Raw genomic sequence first — 23,838 nt, 5'->3', positions numbered from 1 at the left:
ACACAATGCAGCTGCAGGCAGTCGTCCTCCGTCTCCACGTCCTCAGGCGTGGTCGCCGCAGGTTCATCCACATGGAAGGTACGGCCTCTGGGCTGGTCCCAGTTACGGCCCCTGGGCTGGTCCCAGTTTCGGTCGGAACGACGGCGCCTCTGACGTCCCCAGGACCGCCGTCCGCGACGGGGTCGGCGCCTACAAGTCTGACACGGACATGGCTCCTCATCCATTGGCTCTGGAGAAGGCTCCCTTCGGGGAGGAATGTCCGATGGCCACTGGCGTCGGTCTGGTCGTTGCCTCGCCCAAGGTACCGCAGGAGTGCGGGGGGACGTTTTTGGGCGGAAAGGGTTTCGCCCCAAGGCATGCACTTCCATTCCCTGTAGCTCCTGTACTCCTCGCTCTGCGCTCTCTCGGGACAAGACTATTTGTATTGCCTGTTGAAAAGTCAATGTTGGCTCCGCTAACAACTTTCTCTGGGTGGCCGCATTGTTAATACCGCAAACCAAACGGTCGCGTAACATTTCTGACAAGGTCTCACCATAGTCACAGTATTCCGCAATCCCGCGTAGCCTGGATAAAAATTCGGCAAGGGATTCTCCAGGGGTCCTCTCAGCGGTATTAAACCGGTAACGCTGGACTATCGTGGACGGGGTTGGGTTAAAGTGTTGCCCCACTATATTCACAAGTTCGTCAAACGTTTTGGTGTCCGGCGCAGCTGGGTACGTAAGGCTCCTAATCACCCCAAACATATGCGGTCCGCAGGCGGTGAGCAATATGACCACCTGGCGCTCGTTTTCAGTGATATTGTTTGCCCGGAAATAGTAACGCATCCGTTGCGTGTACTGGTTCCAGCTTTCCAGCGCAGCATCAAAAACATCCAAACGTCCGTACAGAGGCATGGTATAATAGAAAACAACTTCCAACCTGTATCCAACAAAAATCCAGGGAGGTGGCTTCAGCAGTGTAGACAGCTATTCACTTTTACCTTCGTCGCCAGTTTTGTAAGGGCCCCGAAGAATCCAGCACGAGTTTTTAGGATACAAAATAATAAAGTTTATTTACTATAACAACATATACATAGCAGTAGCAGTAACTTCCCTTGCTACCTTCTCCTTCCTCCTGGTTCCTGGACTGGCCAGCTTATTTATAGTAGGAGTTTCTCCGCCCCCCTCATTGGGGAAGTTCATACTCCCATAGGATTGTGGGATAATCATTAGTCCCCAGCCAATCGTCAGTAGGCAGGTTATAACAGAAAGATTCCTTTATTAAGTAAATTTGGGGGGGGGGGGGGTACTTTTTTTTCCAATGCTTTGATAGTTTTTTTTCTCCTGGGTTCGCTTACGGGAGTGTTTCGCAGATCTGGGTTGTTATTCGTGGTGACTCTAGGACAGCCCTGGAGAGTTGGCGATCCTCTCGCGCACGGCTAGATTGAAGGCTCTCCAATGGAATGCAGCTCTCTCTCTCTTCCGGTGCATCTTTCATTGCAGAACTGACTACTGCAACTGCTCTCTGAGTAAGAATTGGAACTGATCCTAGTCGGAAAAGAATGTTCCAGTTACCAGAACAATATAATCAAAATCTGTACTCGTAAATTAAAGTCTGACCCGCTGATATCATCAACATTGGTTATCACAAATTCTGGGCTCCCAACACAACATTCAATGCTTGGTGCAATTGTGCTCTGGACGGTCTCCACGCTTTGCAAGCAGGACACTTAGAACAGTCTGTGCATGATGTAGCTGAGCCTGAGGGAGTGAGAGTGATAACGGAAGGGTGTAGCACCACACATTTTCTGTTTCTGTGTTGTCTAAGTAGTCAAGCTTTTGTATGAGGGAAGGTTAAACAGTGGTTATGTTTGGAAAAATATACCCCTTTCCTGCCCTTTTCCACCTTGAAAGCATCAGGTCTGGGTTAAGGAATGCAATAGGGTAGGTTTGTACTGTTGTGTGTGACAGTGCTTAACTCCAGAGTGGTAAAACTCACTAGTGAATCTGTAAAGAGATACGTAAAGGTATGAATCAAATTGAAACTTTCATGTGTAGGTCTATAGTAAAGGTGGTGCAGTTGAAATGTATCCAGTGATCCTAGCTGACCTAGGCCCAAATCCCACTGTGGCAGCTGGCAAAAGTTTAAATTTTTCTTTTAAAAAATATGGAATTGAAAGCTAGTCTTAGTAATATCAATTGTTGTCAAAGTCCATTTGGTTCACCTTTAGGGAAGGAACTCTGCTGTCTTTATGTGGCCTGGCCTTCATGTGGCTTCAGACCACAGCAATATGGCTACACAGCTACCCCATTTCCAGCTGGAACTCTTCCTCTTTCCCAATTTTTCCAACCTCCTTCATTCTTCAGCTTTTTAAAATAGAAGCGCAATATCTGCTAGGAATAGTTCTTGATCTTTCCTGTCTACTGTGACACTTAAGTGCCAGGAAATGGCTGTCTGCAACAAGAGAGGGTATGAAGGAAGGGTATTTAACTTAGGGCAGCACGGTGGCACAGTGGTTAGCACAGTTACTTCACAGCTCCCGGGTCCCAGGTTCAATTCCCGGCTTGGGTCACTGTCTGTGCGGAGTCTGCATGTTCTCCCCGTGTCTGCGTGGGTTTCCTCCGGGCGCTCCGGTTTCCTCCCACAGTCCAAAGATGTGCAGTTTAGGTGGATTGGCTATGCTAAAATTGTCCTTAGTTTCCAAAAAAGGTTAGGTGGGGTTATGGTGGAGGTGTGGGGTTAGGGTAGAACTGTGGGCTTAGGTGGGTTGCTCTTTCCAAGGGCCGGTGCAGACTCGATGGGCCAAATGGCCTCCTTCTGCACTGTAAATTCTATGATTAAAACGTCCCTGATTTTGCCTCTCACCTCTCGCCCAGAAACAGAAAGGTGTTTTTTATTTCCTCCCTGTATAAGTGGTACCATATTTTTCCCAGCCCCTCAGTTTTGGAGTGATCCGATCCTCTATTAATAACCCCACAGTGAAATAGAGATAGGGTAAAATCAGAGGGTTAGTTTATTGTACGTATACTCAAATCGTGGGGAGGGGTTGTCACTACCCACCACCCGTACATTCAAATAATAAGAGGGATAAGAGAAAGAAAAAGCTATAGGACAAAGAGCGCAGACAAAGTAAACATTGCTGTCACAGTGTAGGTGGGGGAGCCAGGTATCCAAACATATGGGCAGAGCCCATTTCTTCTGCTGCCTGCTAAGGTGGAAAATGGAGGTCTGCCTATGCCGCTCCACAAACAGGATTCTGGTTCGCCCAGCTGGGTATGGTGAGGAGGGGGGTGGGGCGGGCTGGGGGGGTGGGGGTGGGTGGGGGGGGGGGTCGTGTGATATGGCTCCCACTTCTCACTTTGGTTTGGACGAAGGAAGCATGTTCCTCTTTTTCAAATTTTTGTGACGACCATTAATAATTTCAAAGGAGATTTTAGAGTCCTTTGTCCTATCAGCCAGATATTTTCCATTCGCTGGTTCTGGCCTTAGAATTGTAAATGTACTTTGTACAATCACTTTGGAATTTAGTTTCTGCAAGTACAGGGTTGTTTGAGCATCTTCAGGGATAGAGAGACTGTGGCTGTTTTGAATGCCTGTGAGTCATAGGTGGTTTTGGGTTCCGTCATTTAAAAACGTTTGTCCAGTTTTATTTTAAATTATTTTCTAGATGTATATTTTTCTAAAATAATAGAGTGAGATCTTCGTCCCCTGGCCGCACATTCACCGCCTTCAACATTCAGTCGCTCCACTCACTGGCACACAGCGACAGCAGTACGCTGCAGCAACTCATCAAGGTTCCTTCAACAGCAAACCTAGAGGAGCAAGGGAAGCAGAGGCTTGGGAACACCACCACCTGGAAGTTCCCCTCCAATCCACACACTATCCTGACTTGGAACTACCTTAGTTCCTTCACTGCCGCTGGGTCAAATTCCCTGAACTCCCTTCCTAACAGCACTGTGGGTGTACCTACAACACAGGGAGGGCAGCTGTTCAAGCCGGCAGCTCACCACCACCGTCTCAAGGATCGTGAGGTGTTGGCTTTACCAGTGACATCCCACATCCTGTTAAAAAATAAAAGTAAAAACATTTCAACTGCTGTTTTCTTGGTACCCGGTTTCTCTGTAAACCATGGGCATTTACCTAACGTTAATGATAAAAAGTAAACAGTCAACTATGTTGTGCTGTGTGGCTGGGGGTCACATGACGGGAAATAGTTATTATCAATCAATATCTTGCTTCGAGATCACTCTCACTTCCCTTTAATTGCGTTTTCTCAGATAGGATTGACAGGAGAATTACACAATTAACTCCGTTCAGGCTGGGACATGTGGTATCACTATATGCAGGCACATTTGAAACGTTGGACCTGTTAGCTCCCATGTTAGCCCTCTTAGTGCAATGAGTAACTCGCCCGTTCAAACTTGGATAGTCCAAGCTTCACTTCTGACATTGCATTAAGTTGGGTATTGACAACTGGGATAGGATAGAGAGGCCAATCAACAAATGTTCCCACTAAGGATATCTGGATATTCATTGAGGACAGAGACAGGCTCAGCTGGAACTGCAGTTGAGTACCCTGTCAAAGGCCTGATAATAATAATAATTTTGGCATCTGGTGTGTACCCTCGCAAGTGTCAATCGCTTCAGAAGAAGGGAAGGCAGAAATGAATAGGCAAGCTACTAGATCATTAAGCAATTGACCTCTGGTGGTGAGCTATTACTTTTCTCCCTCCTTTAGATTCACAGAACCGAGCCCACACTCTACCGTACTCTGGCCAAGTATGTTGAAGGTTCGATGTGCCACACCATTACTAACCTTCTTCCAGTCACCAAACCACACTTTTATTTCAAATGATTTTATCAGCGATGGAAGGTGAAGTAATAATATCCTCCATGTGCCCTGCAGTCAACACCCAGTGTAAGGTAACTTCTATAGAACGTACAGCACAGAAACAGACCAGACAGCCCAACTGGTCCATGTTGGTGTCAATTCTCCAAATTGATCTCGAAATCCTTGCCCCCCCCCCCCCCCCCCACACCTCCGGGCTGGTTACCGTCCTGCCTTCTGTTTTGGGGTCTCATCCAAACAGCCCCTTAAGCTGCCCTCCTTCAGTCTCATCACATCCTTCCCCCTTCCATCTCATGAGCCCCGCACCCACAGATGCCCCAAACCCCCATGCCACTAGCAGCTGTACACTAAGCGCTCATTTTCACTTCCTTAACCATGGGCGCGCTTCAATGGGAGCATTTCAAAGTGTGATTTTGGGCACGTATGGCGGGATGTTTCGCAATGGCTGCAATGTCGAGATGGAGACCGCTATTCAATGGCATTTAGCCGATTGTTTCGGCCTTGGGGAGTTTCACACTTTGAAATGTTTCTAGCACTCGGGAACTGAACACGCCGACGAGACTGCCTCCTCAGAGTCAGGCGCCATTTTTGAAAGGCTGCCGCAATCTCCATGCCGCCGCCCCCCTTTCAGCCCCCCCTTCATCCACCCCAAACTTACTATGTTCCCTTCATAACCCCCCTCATCCCCCGCCTTTTATAGGCATGGCCCCCCCGCTCAAGCCCCGAACCTTGGCAGTGTCAATCTGGCAGCCAGGCACCTTGACACAGCCAACCTGACACCAGGCAGTGCCACTGACACTCTGGCAGCGTCAACCAGGCACTCTAGCTACGCTGTGTTGGCAGTGCCAGGGTTCCCAGGTGGCACTGCCAGATGCCCAGGTGCCAGGGGAGTGCCCTCACCCCGAGCACTGTGAGGCTCCAATGGCCCGCAAGACCACCCGAGTTGCCATCACATCTGGACCACGCTTGTGGAACCCCCCACAACCAATGTCCTGGTGGTTACCATTGATCAGAAGCTGAACTGGACTAGCCGCACTAATACCGTGGCAACCAGGGCAGGTCAAAGACTAGGAATCCTACAGCGCGTAACTCACCTCCCGATCCCCTCAAAGTCTGTCCACCATCTACAAGGCACAAGTCAGGAGTGTAATGGAATACTCTGCATTTGCCTGGATGAGTGCAGCGCCAACAACATTCAAGAAGCTCGACACCATCCCGGGCAAAGCAGCCCGCTTGATTGGCATCCCTTCCACAAACATTCAAACCTTCCACCACCGGAGAACAGTGGCAGCCGTGTGTACCATCTACAAGATGCACTGCAGTAACTCACCAAGCTTCCTTAGGTAGCACCTTCCAAACCCATGACCACTACCATCTAGAAGAACAAGAGCGGCAGATACGTGGGAACCCCACCGCCTGGAGGTTCCCCTCAAAGTCACTCACCACCCTGACTGGGAAATATATCGCCGCTCCTTCACTGTCGCTGGGTCAAAATCCTGGAACGCCCTCTCTAATAACACACTGGGTGTACCTACACCTCAAGGACTGCAGCTGTTCAAGAAGGCAGCTCACCACCACCTTCTGAAGGGCAACTAGGGATGGGCAATAAATGCTGGCCTAACCAGCGACGGGTACATCCCGTAAATTAATTTTTAAGAAACAGTACGGTGCCCGATTGAGGCCTCGCAAACGCGTCGATGACTCCACGGCGCCAGGTGAATGCGGCATCTAATGGTTCATTGAAATATCATCTGGAAAATGTCCAGTGAGGGCGCGATCCAGCTCCCGCCAGTCATAGCGAGTCAGGTGACTCGTGATCGGCCCGCGGCCGGAGCGATTCTCGATTTGGGCTCTCCCGAGATTCGTCCATTGCACCCGGCTCCGCACTGGGTGCGGCCAGTGGCTGAATCGCGGCCCAAGTCACATTCAGGGCTGTGCGCAGTAAATTAAACAGACAGACTCCAGAATCATTCAGGGATATGTGTGAACATTTACTAAAACAGACAGGTGGAAGGCTTCAGGACAGCACACAGTGGCTGCGACTATCATCCGGGAGGATGACCCCAAGCATTACCTCCTCTCACCCCCAAAGCCCCACCCCCAAACACCCTTGAACCATCCCCCTCTACAGCAGCTCAGCAGACTCTGTCCCCTTGTACTCCCTGGAATGAGGTGGAGAGGGGTCGTCACCTCCGCCCTCCCTCTCGGAGGTCAAGGTGCCTGGTTTCGGGAAAGCAGTAGTGAATCGCACCCACGTGACATCATGCTGGTGGGTGAGAATATTCAATGAGGTCTGAAGATTCGACGATATAATAATAATAATCTTTATTGTCACAAGTAAGCTTACATTAACACCGCAATGAAGTTACCGTGAAAATCCTCTGGTCGCCACATTCCGATGTCTGTTCGGGTACACGAGGGAGAATTTAGAATATCCAATTCACCTAACAGCGCGTCTTTCGGGACTTGTGGGAGGAAACCGGAGCACCCGGAGGAAACCCACTCAGGCACGGGGAGAACGTGCAGACTCCGCACAGACAGTGACCCAAACCAGGAATCGAACCTGGGACCATGTGGCTGTGAAGCAACAGTGCTAACCACTGTGCGACCATGCATGCTCGCTGATGATGTTGAAACGGATTGAAATTCACTCAAATCAGGTTCTCGCCCTTCCTGGGGGTGAAGCAGATCGCCTCATCAGGGAGGACCCGGGAACGTCGCGCTCCAAAATCTTTGCCAGCGCAAATCCTGTGTTTGGCTTGTCGCGAGATTATACGGCCATGATGGGATTTGCACCCACGGCTAACGGACCCACAGAATCGTGCCACCTGGGAGCAAATCTTTGGAAAAATCTACCCAAAGTGTTCCCTCGGATCTTTGCTGCTTTTCACAAGGCACTGTACTTACAACACCAGATTAAAGCCCAACAGGTTTGTTTCGAATCACTAGCTTTCTGAGCGCAGCTCCTTCCTCAGGTGAATCAAGCCTCACAAGGCAAACGATTAGCAAAATATCCAAGGCACTCCCTAGCCCAAATATCTCACCGGCCCCTTCTTTTCTCGGGGCGCAGCAGTTTCACTCGTCCCTGGCGCAACCAAAAAAAAAAGCTCAAATCTCAAACTTGCAGAAAATAAATCCACCCCAAAAAAATACAAGTGGCTTTCCCCAGCTGCGCGCTTTGCTCAAAGGGAAATGTGTGTTCTTTCTTCCCTCTCTGCATGTGGTTAAGTAAGAAAAGAGGAATCGATGGTATTTTATCTCTAATTCTGAAATGTAGGTGGAGCCTGCCCTGCCCCGCCCCCTTCCCAAGAGAGAGAAAGAAACAAAATGTGTAAGGAAGAATGCCCCTTGTATCAATTTGTGACACAGTTGCACTTGACGGCAGAGTGATTTATACAGAGAGATCCAGGAAGTGGTGTGTTTCCTGCCTGGCTGCCTCAAGTAGTGAATAATTGGAAGCTTGTGTACATATCGTCAGAAGTACCATCGTTTTGGTCGATTTAAAGGCAGCAGGTTCACTGACTCTCGAGTAGTAGCGCAGAGCTAAGCGCCAAGCAACAATAATGTTCCGCAGAAAACGAAGTGTCTCTTTTGGGGGTTTTGGATGGTGAGTGTCTTTTTTTCATACCTTTTTCGTGAGCCTGGTTGCACTTTGTGATTGTTTTTTTTTAAAGCGCAAACTGTACAAAACTGTGTGTCGCAGCCTCTCCAACCATTGAAAGATGATTATTTATAGATTTATGGGGATTAAAACGATCTCACTGCTTTACCCGTGGCAGGTCACAGTAGTGTTTTGTAATTGCACGTATGGAGCACAGCATCGTAAACAGGGTTGTTGGTAAACGCGCCACTTGCTGGATGAGCCATGTCGGATGGGAATAAAGGGCGATTCTGCTCAAGGCTACTCTTTTTTTCTAAATTTAGAGTGCCCAATTCATTTTTTCTAATTAAGGAGCAATTTAGCAAACCCAATCCACCTACATCTTTGGGTTGTGGGGGCGAAACCCACGCAAACACGAGGAGAATGTGCAAACTCCACACGGACAGTGACCCAGAGCCGGGATCGAACCTGGGACCTCGGCGCCGCGAGGCAGCAGTGCTAACCACCGTGCCACCGTGTTGTCCTAGCTCAGGGCTACTCTGATGAACCAGAATCGGCCCTCCGTATCTCTGGGCTAAAATAAATCTCACTCCTCCCTGTCTCTGTAATCTACTCCAGCCCCGCAACCTTCTGAGAGCATCCGCCCCCTTGTACCTTCCGATTTTTAATCGCTCTATGCCTTAACCTCCTCGACCACAAACTCTGGAATTCTCTCTTTAAACCCCTCCGCCTCTCTACACCGGCTTTCCACCTGATTCCAACCAGTGACGTGCATTGGCAAATGCAGGTGCGGTGGAGAGAAACCGGCTTATTAGTGATGCTCCTGCAGTCAAACAACCTGCTGGGAGTTCTCTTGCCTTCTCCCGCTTCGCAACCCCGTGGACTTCCCGGGAGCAGGAGAAACCCTCCGGGTCTCACATTTATCTTGACTTCACCTAGTTCAGCACCTACTTCGGGGGTTGCTGGCATCCATGGATTGCTGGCATCCATGTAGACAAACTGCACTCCACCACGGGCCACTGTCAGGAAGAAAAAGACGATTGGGGGATGCAGAGTGAGTGCTGCACTGTCATAGGTGATGTCTGTCAGTTGAAACGTTAAACTGTGCAAGTGGATATAAAAGCTCTCATGGCGTTGTCTCGGAGAGCAGGCGAGATCACCCCAGGGGTCTTGCCTGTATTTATCCCTCAACCAAAGATTATTATCTCATTTATTTCTGTGGGAGCTTGCTGTGCGCAAATTGGCTGCTGCATTACCCACATTACAACAGTGACTACACTTCAATAATAATAGTAATCTTTATTGTCACAAGTAGGCTTACATTAACACTACAATGAGGTTGCTGTGAAAAGCCCCGAGTCCCCACATTCTGGCACCTATTCGGGGACATAGAGGGAGAATTCAGATTGTCCAATTCACCTAACAGCACGTCTTTCTGGACTTGTGGGAGGAAAGCGGAGCACCCGGAGGAAACCCACGCAGACACGGGAAGAACGTGCAGACTCCGCACAGACAGTGACCCAAGCCGGGAATCGAACCTGGGACCTTGGCGCTGTGAAATCACAGTGCTACCCACTGTGCTACCATGCTTATCGGCTGCAACGCGCTTTGAGACATCCTGAGGTTATGAAGGGTGCTGTATAAATGCAAGTCTTTTTCTGTAAAGCTGGAAATGCATCCTTGTCAACTTGAGCAGTTTGACTTCTATAGTTATGTTAATAGCTGATGATATACAGGAGTGAACAGGGGGTCAGGATTTTCATTTTGCTCTGTTGATAGGGCAATGGAACTTGCTACTTTATTTATATGATTAAAAAGTAACTTGCGGCGACTGTTTTAATCCCTACAGGTGGCACTGCTGCATCCTGTAAATGGGTAGCTCAGTGGGCTGGACAGCTGGTTTGTGATGCAGAGAGAGGTCAACAGCGCGAGTTCAATTCCTGTATCGGCTTGAGGTGTGGCGATGCACGGGTTAAATCACAACCAGTCAGCTCTCCCCCTCAAAGCAGCGACTGTGGCGAGTTGCTTTACTTTTAGTTCAGTGCAGACTTTATAAACTATCCGCAGCACTGATTCCAACCAATGAACGGTGTCTTGTTATTTTATCAGGTTTACAAACATGACGCAGATACACAACTGATGATAAAGCTGACTTGCATTGCTGATTGTAGATGGTAGGGAAACAGAGAATTTACAGTGCAGAAGTAGGCCATTCGGCCCATTGAGTCTGCACCGGCTCTTGGGAAGAGCACCCTACCCAAGGTCAACACCTCCACCCTCTCCCCTTAACCCAGTAACCCCACCCAACACTACGGGCAATTTTGGACACTAAGGGCAATTTATCATGGCCAATCCACCTAACCTGATTGGGGAGCAAAACAACAAAGATTCCTTGAATTGTCCCATTGTCATTCTGATCTGTGCTCGGCAGTGCCACAGTGAGTGGAAGTGCCTCATCTCCCTATATTGGAGGGACGGATGGTTTGGGGGGGGGGGGGGGGGTGGAGAAAAATTGATGGAAGGTTTCTTTCCGATGCTTTTTATCACAATTGAACCATGCACGTGGTTGCTAGTGGCTGCATTCATAACATCACGTTCTGAAGAGCTTTACTACCACCAGAGGTGCAAACACCCTGGACCACTGCAACAAGAGCATCGAAGGTGCCTACCGCTCCATTCCTCAACCACACTTTGGCAAATCCGATCACAAGTCGGTATTCCTACTTCCGGCTTACAAACAGCAACTCAAGCGTGCTGAGCCAGTCAAGAAAACCGTGCAGTGCTGGATGGAGGAATCTGAAGACATCCTCCGCGACTGCTTGGAGACTGTGGACTGGTCCATATTCAAGGCCGCAGCAGCTAACCTGGACGAGTACGCAACCACCGTCACAGATTTCATCAGTAAGTGTGTTGAGGACTGTGTACCAAAGGAGACAATACGGGTATTCCCCAATCGGAAACCCTGGCTTAACCAAAGGGTTCACTCCCTGCTGAAGTTCCAGACGGAGGCATTCAAGTCTGACAACGCTGACCTGGTCCAGGGTGTTTGCACCTCTGGTGGTAGTAAAGCTCTCAGAACGTGCTGATGTTATGAATGCAAGTTTCCTGTTCGCATCCCATTGCCACTAGCAACCACATGCATGGTTCGATTGTGATATAAGAAATCCAGGTACGACGTACGGAAAGCCATCAGGGATGCAAAAAGACAATACCGCATCAGAGTGCCAGCCCAACGACATTAACCCACGACGACTATGGCAGGGCCTACACGAGATCACAGGCTGTAAAGCAAGGCCAGGCGGAATATCTGGGGTGGGAGCATCCCTCCGCGATGATCTGAACAAGTTCTATGTCCGCTTTGAGCAGTCAGCCAATGTATCAGTGCCATGCGCCCCAACAGCCCTGGACACACCCATACCCACTATTACAGCCTCAGAAGTAAGAGCTGTCTTCTTGAAAGTGGATCCGCGGAAAGCGATGAGCCCCGAAGGAGTCCTGGGCGAGCACTCAGAGCCTGCGCAGACCAGCTGGCGAGTGTATTCGCAGATATCTTCACCACCTCACTCCTCCGCTCTGAGGTCCCCACCTCCTTCAAGAAGGCCACCATAATACCAGTACCAAAGAAGAACAAGGTAGCCTGTCTCAACGACTATCGACCGGTGGCCCTAACGTCTGTTATCATGAAATTCTTCAAACGGCTAGTCATGAGACGGATCACTGCCAGCCTCCCAGACGGTCTTGATCCACTGTAGTTTGCCTATCACTGCAACCGGTCCACAGCAGACGCTATCTCCCTGGCTCTACAATCAACACTCGAACACCTCGACAACAAGGACACCTATGTAAGACTGCTGTTCATCGACTACAACTCCGCCTTCAACACCATTATCCCAACAAGACTAATAATCAAACTCTGCAATCTTGGACTTGACCCCTCCCTGTGCAGCTGGATCCTCGACTTCCTCACCAACAGACCGCAAGCTGTCAGGATAGGCAACAGCACCTCCTCCACAATAGTCCTAAACACCGGAGTCCCGCAAAGATGTGTGCTCAGTCCTCTACTGTACTTCCTATACACACATGACTGTGCGGCAAGACTCAACTCCAGCTCGATCTATAGGTTTGCGGATGATACGACTGTGGTGGGCCGCATCTCAAATGAATCAGACTACGGGAGGGAGATAAATCATTTGGTTGCATGGTGGACCGAAAACAACCTCTCTCTAAATGTTGGAAAGACCAAGGAACTGATCATCGACTTCAGGAAGCGCAGCACGACACACACTCCCGTCTGCATCTCCGTCTCCGAAGTGGAGATGGTCAATAGCTTTAAGTTCCTGGGGGTCATCATCACCAACAGCCTGTCCTGGTCCACTCACGTTGGTGCAACAGTCAAGAAAGCCCAACAACACTTCCGGTGACGGCGGGCGGGAGGCGGCCGCACAATGGAGAGTCCCCGCTCGGGAACGGCAATTTCGGGGCTTTAAGCCCGGTCCCAGGGTCCGCGGAGGCGGCAGAAGAAGGGAGAAGGCACGGAGGAGGCACTGAGAAGACACAGGAGGGGAAAAAAAACCCAAAGAAAAATGTCGAGAGTGAGCAGAAAAACGGCCGGAAAAAAACCAGCTGGAGGTCTGTCGGGGAGTGGAAAGGTCATCGCGGGGTCACCAGGAAAAATGGAGGCTGGAGCACCAGGGAAGGCCGCACTGCTTACGGCTGAAGAAATAACCAAGGTGATGGCTGCGGAATTTGAAAAGCAGTTGGCGCAGATTACGAAATGCATGGAGATGGTGAGGAAGGAGATGAGGGAGGCTTTGAGTGTGCTGGTGGAGGAGGCGGTTTCCCCGGTGAGGACGGAGGTGGCGAGCGCAGTGGCGGAGGTGCGAGAGCAAGGGGAGGCGCTGAAGGAAGTGGAGGAGATGTTATTGCAGCGCGGTGATCAACTTGCCTCGATGGGGAAAGAGATGTGGAAGGTGAGGGATACTAACAAGGATCTGCGAGGAAAAATGGAAGACCTGGAAAATAGATCCAGGCGACAGAACTTGAGGATTGTGGGGCTGCCCGAAGGAGTTGAAGGACCGAAGCCGACTGAGTATTTTGCCGCGATGCTGGCAAAACTACTGGGGGAGGGGGAGGACCCCTCCCGATATGAATTGGATCGGGCTCATCGGTCGTGGAGGCCTGTACCAAAGGCGAGCGAGCCGCCAAGGGCAGTGACTCTGTGCTTCTGTAGGTACAGTGTGAAGGAGAAGGTCCTGAGCTGGGCCAAGCAGAAGCGGGTGGTGCAGTGGGCTGGAGCTGGTATACGTGGATACTCGGACTTTACGGTGGAGCTGGCAAAGAGGCGGGCTGCCTTCAACCGGGTGAAGAGGGCAGTGTACATTAGCAAGGTGCGGTGCGGCATTGTATATCCAGCGAAGCTGAGGGTGACTTACAAGCTCAGGGACTTTTATTTTGGAACGGCGGAAGCAGCGGAGGAGTTTGCGAAAGCAGAAGGACTGTGGCAGAACTGACAAACTGAGGAATGGCCATGTGCCGATGTAACCTCATGACTGTATTTTCTTCTTTGTTGTATCACTGCGCGTGGGTGTAGAGATTAAAGAAGCCAAGGTGGTATATATTTGGACGAGGGAAGGGACGGGACTTGCACTCGAAATGAGGGTTCTTTGGGGTGTAGGTGGATAGGCGGGGTTTGTGTGCTAAAAGGGGATCTTTGGGCTTTCCTGGGGCCGGGCAAGTGGGAAAGGGACCCAGGCGGGGGCCTCCACGCTGGCCGGTTTAAGCCGGCCAGTGAACAGGAGTGAGGTGGGGGGAGGGGCTGCGGCCATCGGAGCCTGGCAGAACAGGGTCCGAGTGGTCTAGCCGGGGTGGAAAGTTGGGGGGGAAGGAACCGAGGGTAGGGGGAGGAGTTTTACAAGAGGCAGTGGACGGGAGGAGCTGGAGACCTGGGCTGGGGGGCTGGGGGGTGGGGGGGTGGGAGCTGTGTAAGATTAAGGGTGACTACGGGTAATCCCTGATTTTTTTTTGTCATTTGTTTCTGTAAACATGCGGGTTGAGGTTTGGGGGTTGGTGGGTAGATGGGATCGTTGTTGTTATTATGGGGACTGACATATCTTGCTGATTATTGTTTATCGTTGATGGATGTAAATGTGGGAGAAAATGTGAAAATGGAGGAGAATTAAAAAAAAAATTTAAAAAAAAGAAAGCCCAACAACGTCTCTACTTCCTACGGAAACTAAAGAAATTTGGCATGTCTGCATCGACTCTCACAAACTTCCACAGATGTGCGATAGAGAGCATCCTATCTGGCTGCATCACAGCCTGGTATGGCAATTGCTCGGTCCAAGATCGCAAGAAACTGCGGAGTGTGGTGAACTCAGCCCAACGCATCACACAAACTTGCCACCCCCACATTTATTCTGTATACACCTCTCGCTGCCTCAGGAAGGTAGACAGCATTATCAGAGACCCCTCCCACCCAGGCATTGCCTTCTTCCAGACCCTTCCATCAGGCAGAAGGTACAGAAGTCTGAAGACTCGCACATCCAGACATAGGAACAGCTTCTTCCCCACAGCTACAAGACTCCTCAACGACTCCCCCTCGGACTGATCTGTTCCCTGTAAGAACACTGTTCACGACGCCCTATGTTGCTCTTGCTCATGTATTTGCTTTGTTTGGCCCTTGTTCTGCACTGTAACTAATCACTGTTTTGTCGATGTACCATTTGTCAATGTTCTCTGTTGATTATTCTTTTGCCTACGATGTACGTACAGTGTACGTTCCCTCGGCCGCAGAAAAATACTTTCGCTGTACTTCAGTACATGTGACAATAAATCAAATCAAAATCAATCAATCAGTGGAGTGCTTATTGAAATTCTTGTCACTGTTGCAATGTCAGAGACACAGCAGCCAATGTATACACAAAGACTCCCTCCAAGCATGATGCCGGATAATCTGCTTTTTACGGATGTTGATTGAGCGTTAAATAATGGGATGAGGGTCGCAGTTTGGCTTTAGTGGTGCAATATTTCCTCAGTACAGCCCGAGAGTATAAGTGTCCAAGTAGCTGGAGTGGGACTTGAACCTGCAGTTTTCCAACTCGGAGGTGAGAGGACCACCCATTGAGCCACAGCTGACACTTTGCTTGCTCTCTGGGAGACCAGTGACAGAGGAATAAAAATGGGCTGAACTACCTATGATGTATTAAAAATAAATTAGAAAATGCTGCAAATACAAGTAGGTTGGCCTTGATCATTTCAATTGGAAGTCTAACATTACATGAGAAACTGGAACAGAAGTAGACCACTTGAGAGTGACCCAAGCTGGGAATCGAACCCAGGTCCCTGGCGTTGTGGAGCAATGGTGCTAACCGCTGTGCTACTGTGCCGCTTATCCAGGACAAAGCAGCCCGCTTGATTGGCAGCCCATCCACAAACATTCACTCCCACCACCACCAACGCGCAGTGGCAGCCGTGTGTACCATCTACAAGATACAGCACGGTAGCATTGTGGATAGCACAATTGCTTCACAGCTCCAGTGTCCCAGGTTCGATTCTGGCTTGGGTCACTGTCTGTGCGGAGTCTGCACATCCTCCCCGTGTGTGCGTGGGTTTCCTCCGGGTGCTCCGGTTTCCTCCCACAGTCCAAAGATGTGCAGGTTAGGTGGATTGGCCATGATAAATTGCCCTTAGTGTCCAAGATTGCCCTTTGTGGTGGGTGGGGTTACTGGGTGATGGGGATAGGGTGGAGTTGTTGACCTTGGGTAGGGTGCTCTTTCCAAGAGCCGGTGCAGATTCGATGGGCCGAATGGCCTCCTTCTGCACTGTAAATTCTATGAAGATGCACTGCAGGAACTCACCAAGGCTCCTTTGACAGTAGCTTCCAAACTCGCGACCTCGGCCACATAGAAGGATAAGGGCAGCAGATGCATGGGAAACTGTCAATTCCTCTCCAAGCCACTCACCATCCTGACTATATCACTGTTCCTGTAATCCTGGAAGTCCCTTCCTTAAAACACTGTAGGTGCACCTATACCACATGGACTGCAATGGTCCAAGAAGGCCCTGTAACTCTAGTGTGTTCAGATGCTGGTGGCCGTTTGCCCAATGCTGAATCCCCATCTTGGGCAGGGCCTGATTGTCTGTGCCTGACTGGTACAGTGAATCAGACCACAGACTTTCTGCCAAATGTTAACAATAGCACCTAGTGAATCTGAGATGCTGCTACACCCTGGTGGTACACATGGCGCGTCATAGAAACTGCAATTGCATGCCCGGTGGCACACAATTCATACCTCTTAGTCAGTGTGACCTGAACTCACTGAAAAAAGAGCTGAATGCCACAGTGAGAAATCAGAAAGGCTGGTGACTGGAAAGGGCGAAACGAAATGGGCTGAAATATCCTCTTTATCTTGGCTTAACTTGTGACCCACTGTACATTTCCAACCTTCTAATTTCCAATTGGTTCCTGTTATCGCCACAAACAGAACCTATTGATTCGAGGAGGTCACAAAGATGATTGATACAGGCAGGGCAGTGGATGTTGTCGATATGGACTTCAGTAAGGCCTTTGACAAGGTTCCTCATGGTAGACTAGTACAAAAGGTGAAGTCACACGGGATCAGGGGTGAGCTGGCAAGGTGGATACAGAACTGGCTAGGTCATAGAAGGCAGAGAGTAGCAATGGAAGGATGCTTTTCTAATTGGAGGGCTGTGACCAGTGGTGTTCCACAGGTATCAGTGCTGGGACCTTTGCTGTTTGTAGTATTTTGGAGGAAAATGTAACTGGTCTGATTAGTAAGTTTGCAGATGACACAAAGGTTAGTGGAATTGCGGATAGCGATGAGGACTGTAAGAGGATACAGCAGGATTTAGATTGTTTGGAGGCTTGGGCGGAGAGATGGCAGATGGAGTTTAATCCGGACAAATGTGAGGTAATGCATTTTGGAAGGTCTAATGCAGGTAGGGAATATACAGTGAATGGTAGAACCCTCGAGTATTGAAAGTCAGAGAGATCTAGGAGTACAGGTCCACAGGTCACTGAAAGGGGCAACACAGGTGGAGAAGGTAGTCAAGAAGGCATATGGCATGCTTGCCTTCATTGGCCAGGGCATTGAGTATAAAAATTGGCCCTTAGTTAGGCCACACTTGGAGTATAGTGTTCAATTCTGGTCGCCACACTACCAGAAGGATGTGGAGGCTTTAGAGAGGGTGCGGAAGAGATTTACCAGAATGTTGCCTGGTATGGAGGGCATTAGCTATGAGGAGCGGTTGAATAAACTCGGTTTGTTCTCACTGGAACGACGGAGGTTGAGGGGCGACCTGATAGAGGTCTACAAAATTATGAGGGGCATAGACAGAGTGGATAGTCAGAGACTTTTCCCCAGGGTAGAGGGGTCAATTACTAGGGGGCATAGGTTTAAGGTGAGAGGGGTAAGGTTTAGAGTAGATGTACGAGGCAAATTTTTTACACCGAGGGTAGTGGGTGCCTGGAACTCGCTACCGGAGGAGGTGGTGGAAGCAGGGACGATAGTGACATTTAAGGGGCATCTTGACATATACATGAATAGGATGGGAATAGAGGGATACGGACCCAGGAAGTGTAGAAGATTGTAGTTTAGTCGGGCAGCATGGTCAGCACGGGCTTGGAGGGCCGAAGGGCCTGTTCCTGTGCTGTACATTTCTTTGTTCTTTGTTGAGACAGCTGCCATTTTGTGAAGCCATGTGCCAACGGACCTGTACAACGTTGCATATCACTGTGTGAACTTTATCTGGCTGTGGTGGTTTTAGATCTGGGGCTGGCTGTTCTGGGAACACAGCTCCCTCCCCAAAAGCACACCGAGTCTCCTTAAGTGTGGGACGAGACTTCAGGGTGGCATAGGCACCGGTGTAGACCAGACTGAACAGCACGATCCTGTGCTGTAAGATGCTACTTAAGAAGATTCATGTTTTCTGCCACTCCCCCTCCCTTTTAAAAAAAATATATTTTATTAAAGTTTTTCGATCAACCAAGAATTTTCCATTTTTTACAACTTTGTAACAATATATACATTGATCGTTTTTTCAAAATAATATATTAACTAACGGCAAGTGCCAACACAAATAAGAAACAGAAAGAAATAGTAACATTGAAAAGATAAATATGAACAGCAAATATGTAACAACACACAAAACCCCCCCGAAGACCCGAATGCACCCCCCCCCCTCCCCCGGGTTGCTGCTGTTGTCTTTCCTATTTTCCCTTATCGCTCTGCGAGATAGTCGAGGAACGGTTGCCACTGCCTGGTGAACCCCTGAGCCGAACCACTTAGTGCGTACTTTATCCGCTCCAATTTTATAAACCCTGCCATGTCATTTATCCAGGCCTCCGGGGGTTTAGCTTCTTTCCACATAAGTCGAATCCTTCGCCGGGCTACTAGGGACGCAAAGGCCAAAACATCGGCCTCTCTCGCCTCCTGCACTCCCGGCTCATCTGCAACCCCAAATATAGCCAACCCCCAGCTCGGTTCGACCCGGACCCCCACCACCTTTGAAATCACTTTTGTCACACCCACCCAGAACCTGTGCAATACCGGACATGACCAAAACATGTGGGTGTGGTTCGCCGGGCTTCCCGCGCACCTCCCGCACCTATCCTCCACCCCAAAAAACCTGCTCAATCTTGCTCCCGTCATATGCGCCCTGTGTAGTACCTTGAATTGGATCAGGCTGAGCCTGGCACACTAGGACGAGGAATTTACCCTACTTAGGGCATCTGCCAACAGCCCCTCCTCAATCTCTTCCCCCAGCTCATCCTCCCATTTTCCTTTCAGTTCCTCTATCATCGTCTCCCCCTCGTCTCTCATTTCCCTGTATATATCGGACACCTTACCATCACCCACCCATGCCCCCGAAATCACTCTGTTCTGGATCCCTTGCGCCGGGAGCTGCGGAAATTCCCTCCGCTGTTGCCTCACAAATGCCCTCACTTGCATATAACGAAATGCATTCCCAGGTGGCAACCCGTATTTTTCTGTCAGTGCTCCCAGACTCGCGACCGTCCCGTCCAAGAACAAGTCCTTCAGTTTTGCAATTCCTGCTCGCTGCCAAGATTGAAATCCCCCGTCTATCCTTCCCGGGACGAACCTGTGGTTGTTCTTTATTGGGGACCACACTGAGGCCCCCGTCACTCCCCTATGTCGTCTCCACTGCCCCCAAATCTTCAGAGTCGCCACCACCACTGGGTTTGTGGTGTACCTTTTCGAGGAGAACGGCAGCGGCGCCGTCGCCAGTGCTTTTAAGCTAGTTCCCCTACAGGACGCCATCTCCAGCCTTTTCCATGCCGCTCCTTCTTCTTCCCTCATCCACTTTCATATCATAGACACGTTAGCGGCCCAATAACAATCACTCAGATTCGGCAGTGCCAATCCCCCTCTATCTCTACTGCGTTGCAGGAACACCCTCTTTACCCTTGGGGTCTTTCCGGCCCACACAAAGCTCATGATGCTCCTGTCCACCTTCTTAAAAAAGGTCTTTGTAATCAGTATGGGAAGGCACTGAAACACAAAAAGAAACCTCGGGAGGACCACCATTTTAACCGTCTGCACCCTGCCCGCCAATGACAGGGGCACCATATCCCACCTCTTAAAGTCCTCCTCCATCTGCACTACCAGTCGTGTCAAGTTAAGCTAATGCAAGGTTCCCCAGTCCCTGGCCACCTGGATCCCTAAATACCGGAAATCTCTTGTTACCCTCCTCAGCGGCAGCTCGTCTATTCCCCTGCCCTGTTCCCCGGGGTGCATCACAAACAGTTCAGGTGCGTCTCCTGAAGCATGACCACGTCTGCCTTTAGCTTCTTTAGGTGCGCAAATACCCTTGCCCTCTTATCTCTTACCTCTTATCGCCGAAATGTGCGACTTAGCTGGTCATCGCCGCACCCGGAAGTCCCACTCCCCCTCCCTTAATGGACCATCCAAGTCCTGCTCCCAGACATCCTTCAGGTTTACAAAGAACAAAGAAAAGTACAGCACAGGAACAGGCCCTTCGGCCCTCCAAGCCCGTGCCGACCATGCTGCCCGTCTAAACTAAAATCTTCTACACTTCCTGGGTCCATATCCCTCTACTCTCATCCTATTCATGTGTTTCCTAACCTGTCTTTGTAAACATCAAGGTTATCATAATGTGCAGGATAAAAAGGTGCTCCACTGTGTGCTGTAAGGTCAAGTCCTGGCAATGAGGGTCACTGGACCATTTTTACAAGATGATTCGCAGTCTACCAACCCATCTGTAACTTCAGCAGCCCGGGTTGGGTCGGTGGGCAAGGTCTTCACCATTGAGCTGCGAAACTCAGTTTGGGAAATCTTCTGATTTGGCGGATTTGGCCAGATAACGTTCACAAGGTGACATGTGATGAAACCTCCAGGAATATGTCAGACTGGAGTTGGAAGACTGCAGGTGCAACCTTCCCAAAAGGGAACAAGGTCCCCAAGCGAGCGTGTTTAGCCGCGTGTTTCCCGGCACTCGCTATTCAACGCGACTCGCTTTGACTTGCTGAGGCTGCACAGAGCCCTGTTTTTTTACAATGGGGAGCTCTGCTCGCCAAAACGCCCCGCTGTAGCGAGAGATCGCACGCCATTTTTAAATGACGACCCAATCGTCGGGGCCCTGAAAAAAAAACCCCAGCCCAGACACAATATGGGAGAGTTCCCCAGCCCGCCAACATGCACAACGGGCAGCCCCAGCCCAATCGCACCTGCAAAAAATGCCAGCTTGGCAGTGCCAACCTGGCACCACCCCTTCCAGCTGGCAGTGCCAACCTGGGCACCACCAGGCTGGCACCCAGGTGGCACCAGCAATGTCAGGGCATCACCCTGCCCAAAGGGCATGCAGCTGGGGGCCTCTGATCCGCTTGAAGACCCCCATAAGTGCCGTTCCGTCTGGCCCACGTTTGTGAGGACCAGTACTTTAGAGCGTTCGCCCAAAGTCCCCGAGGTGAAGGGATTGAATCCAAAAGTCTCAGGGACCTTAGGAATCTGCACATTAGAGTCAGGCTTACTGCCTCACTCATTCCCCTTGCAACGTCTCGAGGGATTGTACGCAAGATTAGATACCCACCTTGAAGCGACGGTGATGTTATCTCGCTGTGTCTGACCTCGCTTTGAAGTATGTCAAAAGTGGTAAATAATTTCATTGTCTGCAGTGCGTCCTCACACGAATGAAGATTCCATGTGGGACGAGCATGGAGGTCCCCAGGACTCTCAGTTCCATAGAACCACAGAATTATTACAGTACAGCGGGAGGCCATTCGGCCCATCAGTCTGCACCGACCCTCTGAAAGAGCACCCTACCTAGGCCCACTTCTCCGCCCTATCCCTGTAAGCCCACCCAACCTGCACATCTCTTGGATGCGAAGAGGCAATGTAGCATGGCCAATCCACCTACCCCACACATCTTTGAACTGTGGGAGGAAACTGGAGCACCTGGAGGAAACCCACGCAGACGCAGGGAGAACGTGCAAACTCCGCACAGCCAGCCACCCAAGGCCGGAATTGAATCCGCGTCCCCAGCGTTGTGAGGCAGCAGTGTTAACCACTGGGCCACCCTGCCGCCCTCTTCATATTCATATTGTGGTTGCTGGGAATTCGGGGAACTTCTGCAGATAAGCTTCTCATAGACACGTCGGATGTGGTGGGTTTTGGCATTGGCACACACTCAACCAAGTTCCCTTGCTTGCCTTCACATGGACCAGTCGGCTGAAAATAATTAATGTCACTTCATAGAATTTACAGTGCAGAAGGAGGCCATTCAGCCCATCGAGACTACACCGGCCCTTGGAAAGAGCACTGTACTTAAACTCACACCTCCACCCCATCCCCGTAACCGTTTTTGGATACGAAGGGCAATCTAGCACGGCCAATTTACCTAACCTGCACACCTTTACACTGTGGGAGGAAATCCACGCAGACACGGGGAGAACGTGCAGACTCCACACAGACAATGACCCGGGGCTGGGATCGAAGCTGGGAGCCTTGAGCTGTGAAGTGACAGTGCTAACCACTGTGTCGCCCGACAACAACAATAAATTGCATTGTGTAGTTTCTTGAATTTAGTAAAAGGTCCCATGATGCTTCACAGGGGTGGTACAGGCCACGTAAAACAGATGAGGACAAGTTTGGTCTTAAAGGAGGGCGATCAGAAAGGCGGAGGTTTAAGGAGGGAACACCAGGATTTTTGCACAAAATTCAGTTGTCAATCCAGAGGTTTTGCATTGTGGCATCAAGTCTGGCACTCCCGCAAGAAATGAAACGTTTAAACTTGGTATTTCCAAATTGTGTGGCTTTTTTGCTTTGACACAATTACACTTGTGACAGTTGGTCGCACCTTTGTGCGTATCACGATGTTGTTCAGTTTGAAGGTGTTTTAATCGGTGTACTGGCCACTTGTTTTCTCGTGTTTGATGAATGTGCACATTGACTCGACATTGAAAGTCGGCTGAGTTTTTAGCAATTGCACAATCACACCATCAGATAACTTCTGCAGATTTGAAGGATTGTTACCAGGAAGTGTAACCCTGCCCTTGACTTAAAGCTGCACCCGCCCATTGTCTGGTATCATGCCAGTAAATCCAATAAAGCTTATTTTTCGGTGTTCTATTTTTAGAAAAGGACCAATGGTTTTGTAAGCCGGTAAGAGTTCAGTAAGGCAGTGTGAGTAGTTTAGCTATTAGTCCTATTCCTGTCTTTAATCTGTTCATCCTGTTTCCCCACATTTAACATACCCAACCTCGGTTCCACAGCCCCCTGTGAGCTCCACAATTCTTTAATTTTGGCCCTTTATGTATACCCGCTTCTAGTCACCCGATCCTTTATAACTTTACTTTCTGCTGCCTCTGTCCCATATCCTGAACTCACCAACTCTCTAGCTAACTCATCAAGACTCCTTCAACTGCAACTTCCAAACCCAAGACCTCCACCTCGAGAAGGGCAGGGGCATCAGGTGCTTGGGATCGCCACCACCTACAAGTTCCCCTCCCACTCACACATACCATCATGACTTGAAACTGTGGGCGGGATTTACCAAGGAACCGACCGCATGTTTTTCGTCGGCGGAGGTAGCATGGCAGCGGGATTTTCCAGCCCCGTCATTGTCAACGGGATTTCCCATTGATTTCCCATTGTCGCTGGGAAACCCGAGGCGGGGCTGTGCCTGTCGGTGGTGTTATGTTCTCTGTTCTGCTTTACCTTTGATGGCTCGGATGCGTAGTGTTGAATAAAGAACACAAAGCTTTGTTAACGAACAAAACTATAAATTTATTACACTACTAACTAACATTCGTTCTCATTCCTAAAGTAGAAGGTTATTGTATAAAACTATGCTATCTCTAACTTACAGAACTCTCAAGTATACAATTGCTTTCTATGCCTGACACTCTTCG

General features: G+C 49.8%; 1 protein-coding gene across 5 annotated transcripts in view; it reads left to right on the top strand.

Moving 5' to 3' along the window:
* Window positions 1-23,838, top strand: part of LOC140386893 (rap1 GTPase-activating protein 2-like) — a 618,530-nt gene that overhangs the window by 143,985 nt on the left and 450,707 nt on the right. The window contains exon 1 of one of the 5 annotated variants that reach the window (XM_072469733.1): window positions 8,218-8,435. The exons of the other annotated variants lie outside the window; for them this stretch is intronic. Coding sequence (XP_072325834.1) covers window positions 8,392-8,435 — 44 coding nt within the window. The 5' untranslated portion in view covers window positions 8,218-8,391. Of the gene's footprint in view, window positions 1-8,217; window positions 8,436-23,838 lie in introns of those variants that run through there. 5 annotated transcript variants of the gene reach the window in all.

Source organism: Scyliorhinus torazame, chromosome 12 (assembly GCF_047496885.1).
Source record: "Scyliorhinus torazame isolate Kashiwa2021f chromosome 12, sScyTor2.1, whole genome shotgun sequence".
Lineage (NCBI taxonomy): Eukaryota > Metazoa > Chordata > Chondrichthyes > Carcharhiniformes > Scyliorhinidae > Scyliorhinus > Scyliorhinus torazame.
Note: the sequence above shows the minus strand (reverse complement) of the source record. Positions and strands in the feature narration are given on the sequence as shown.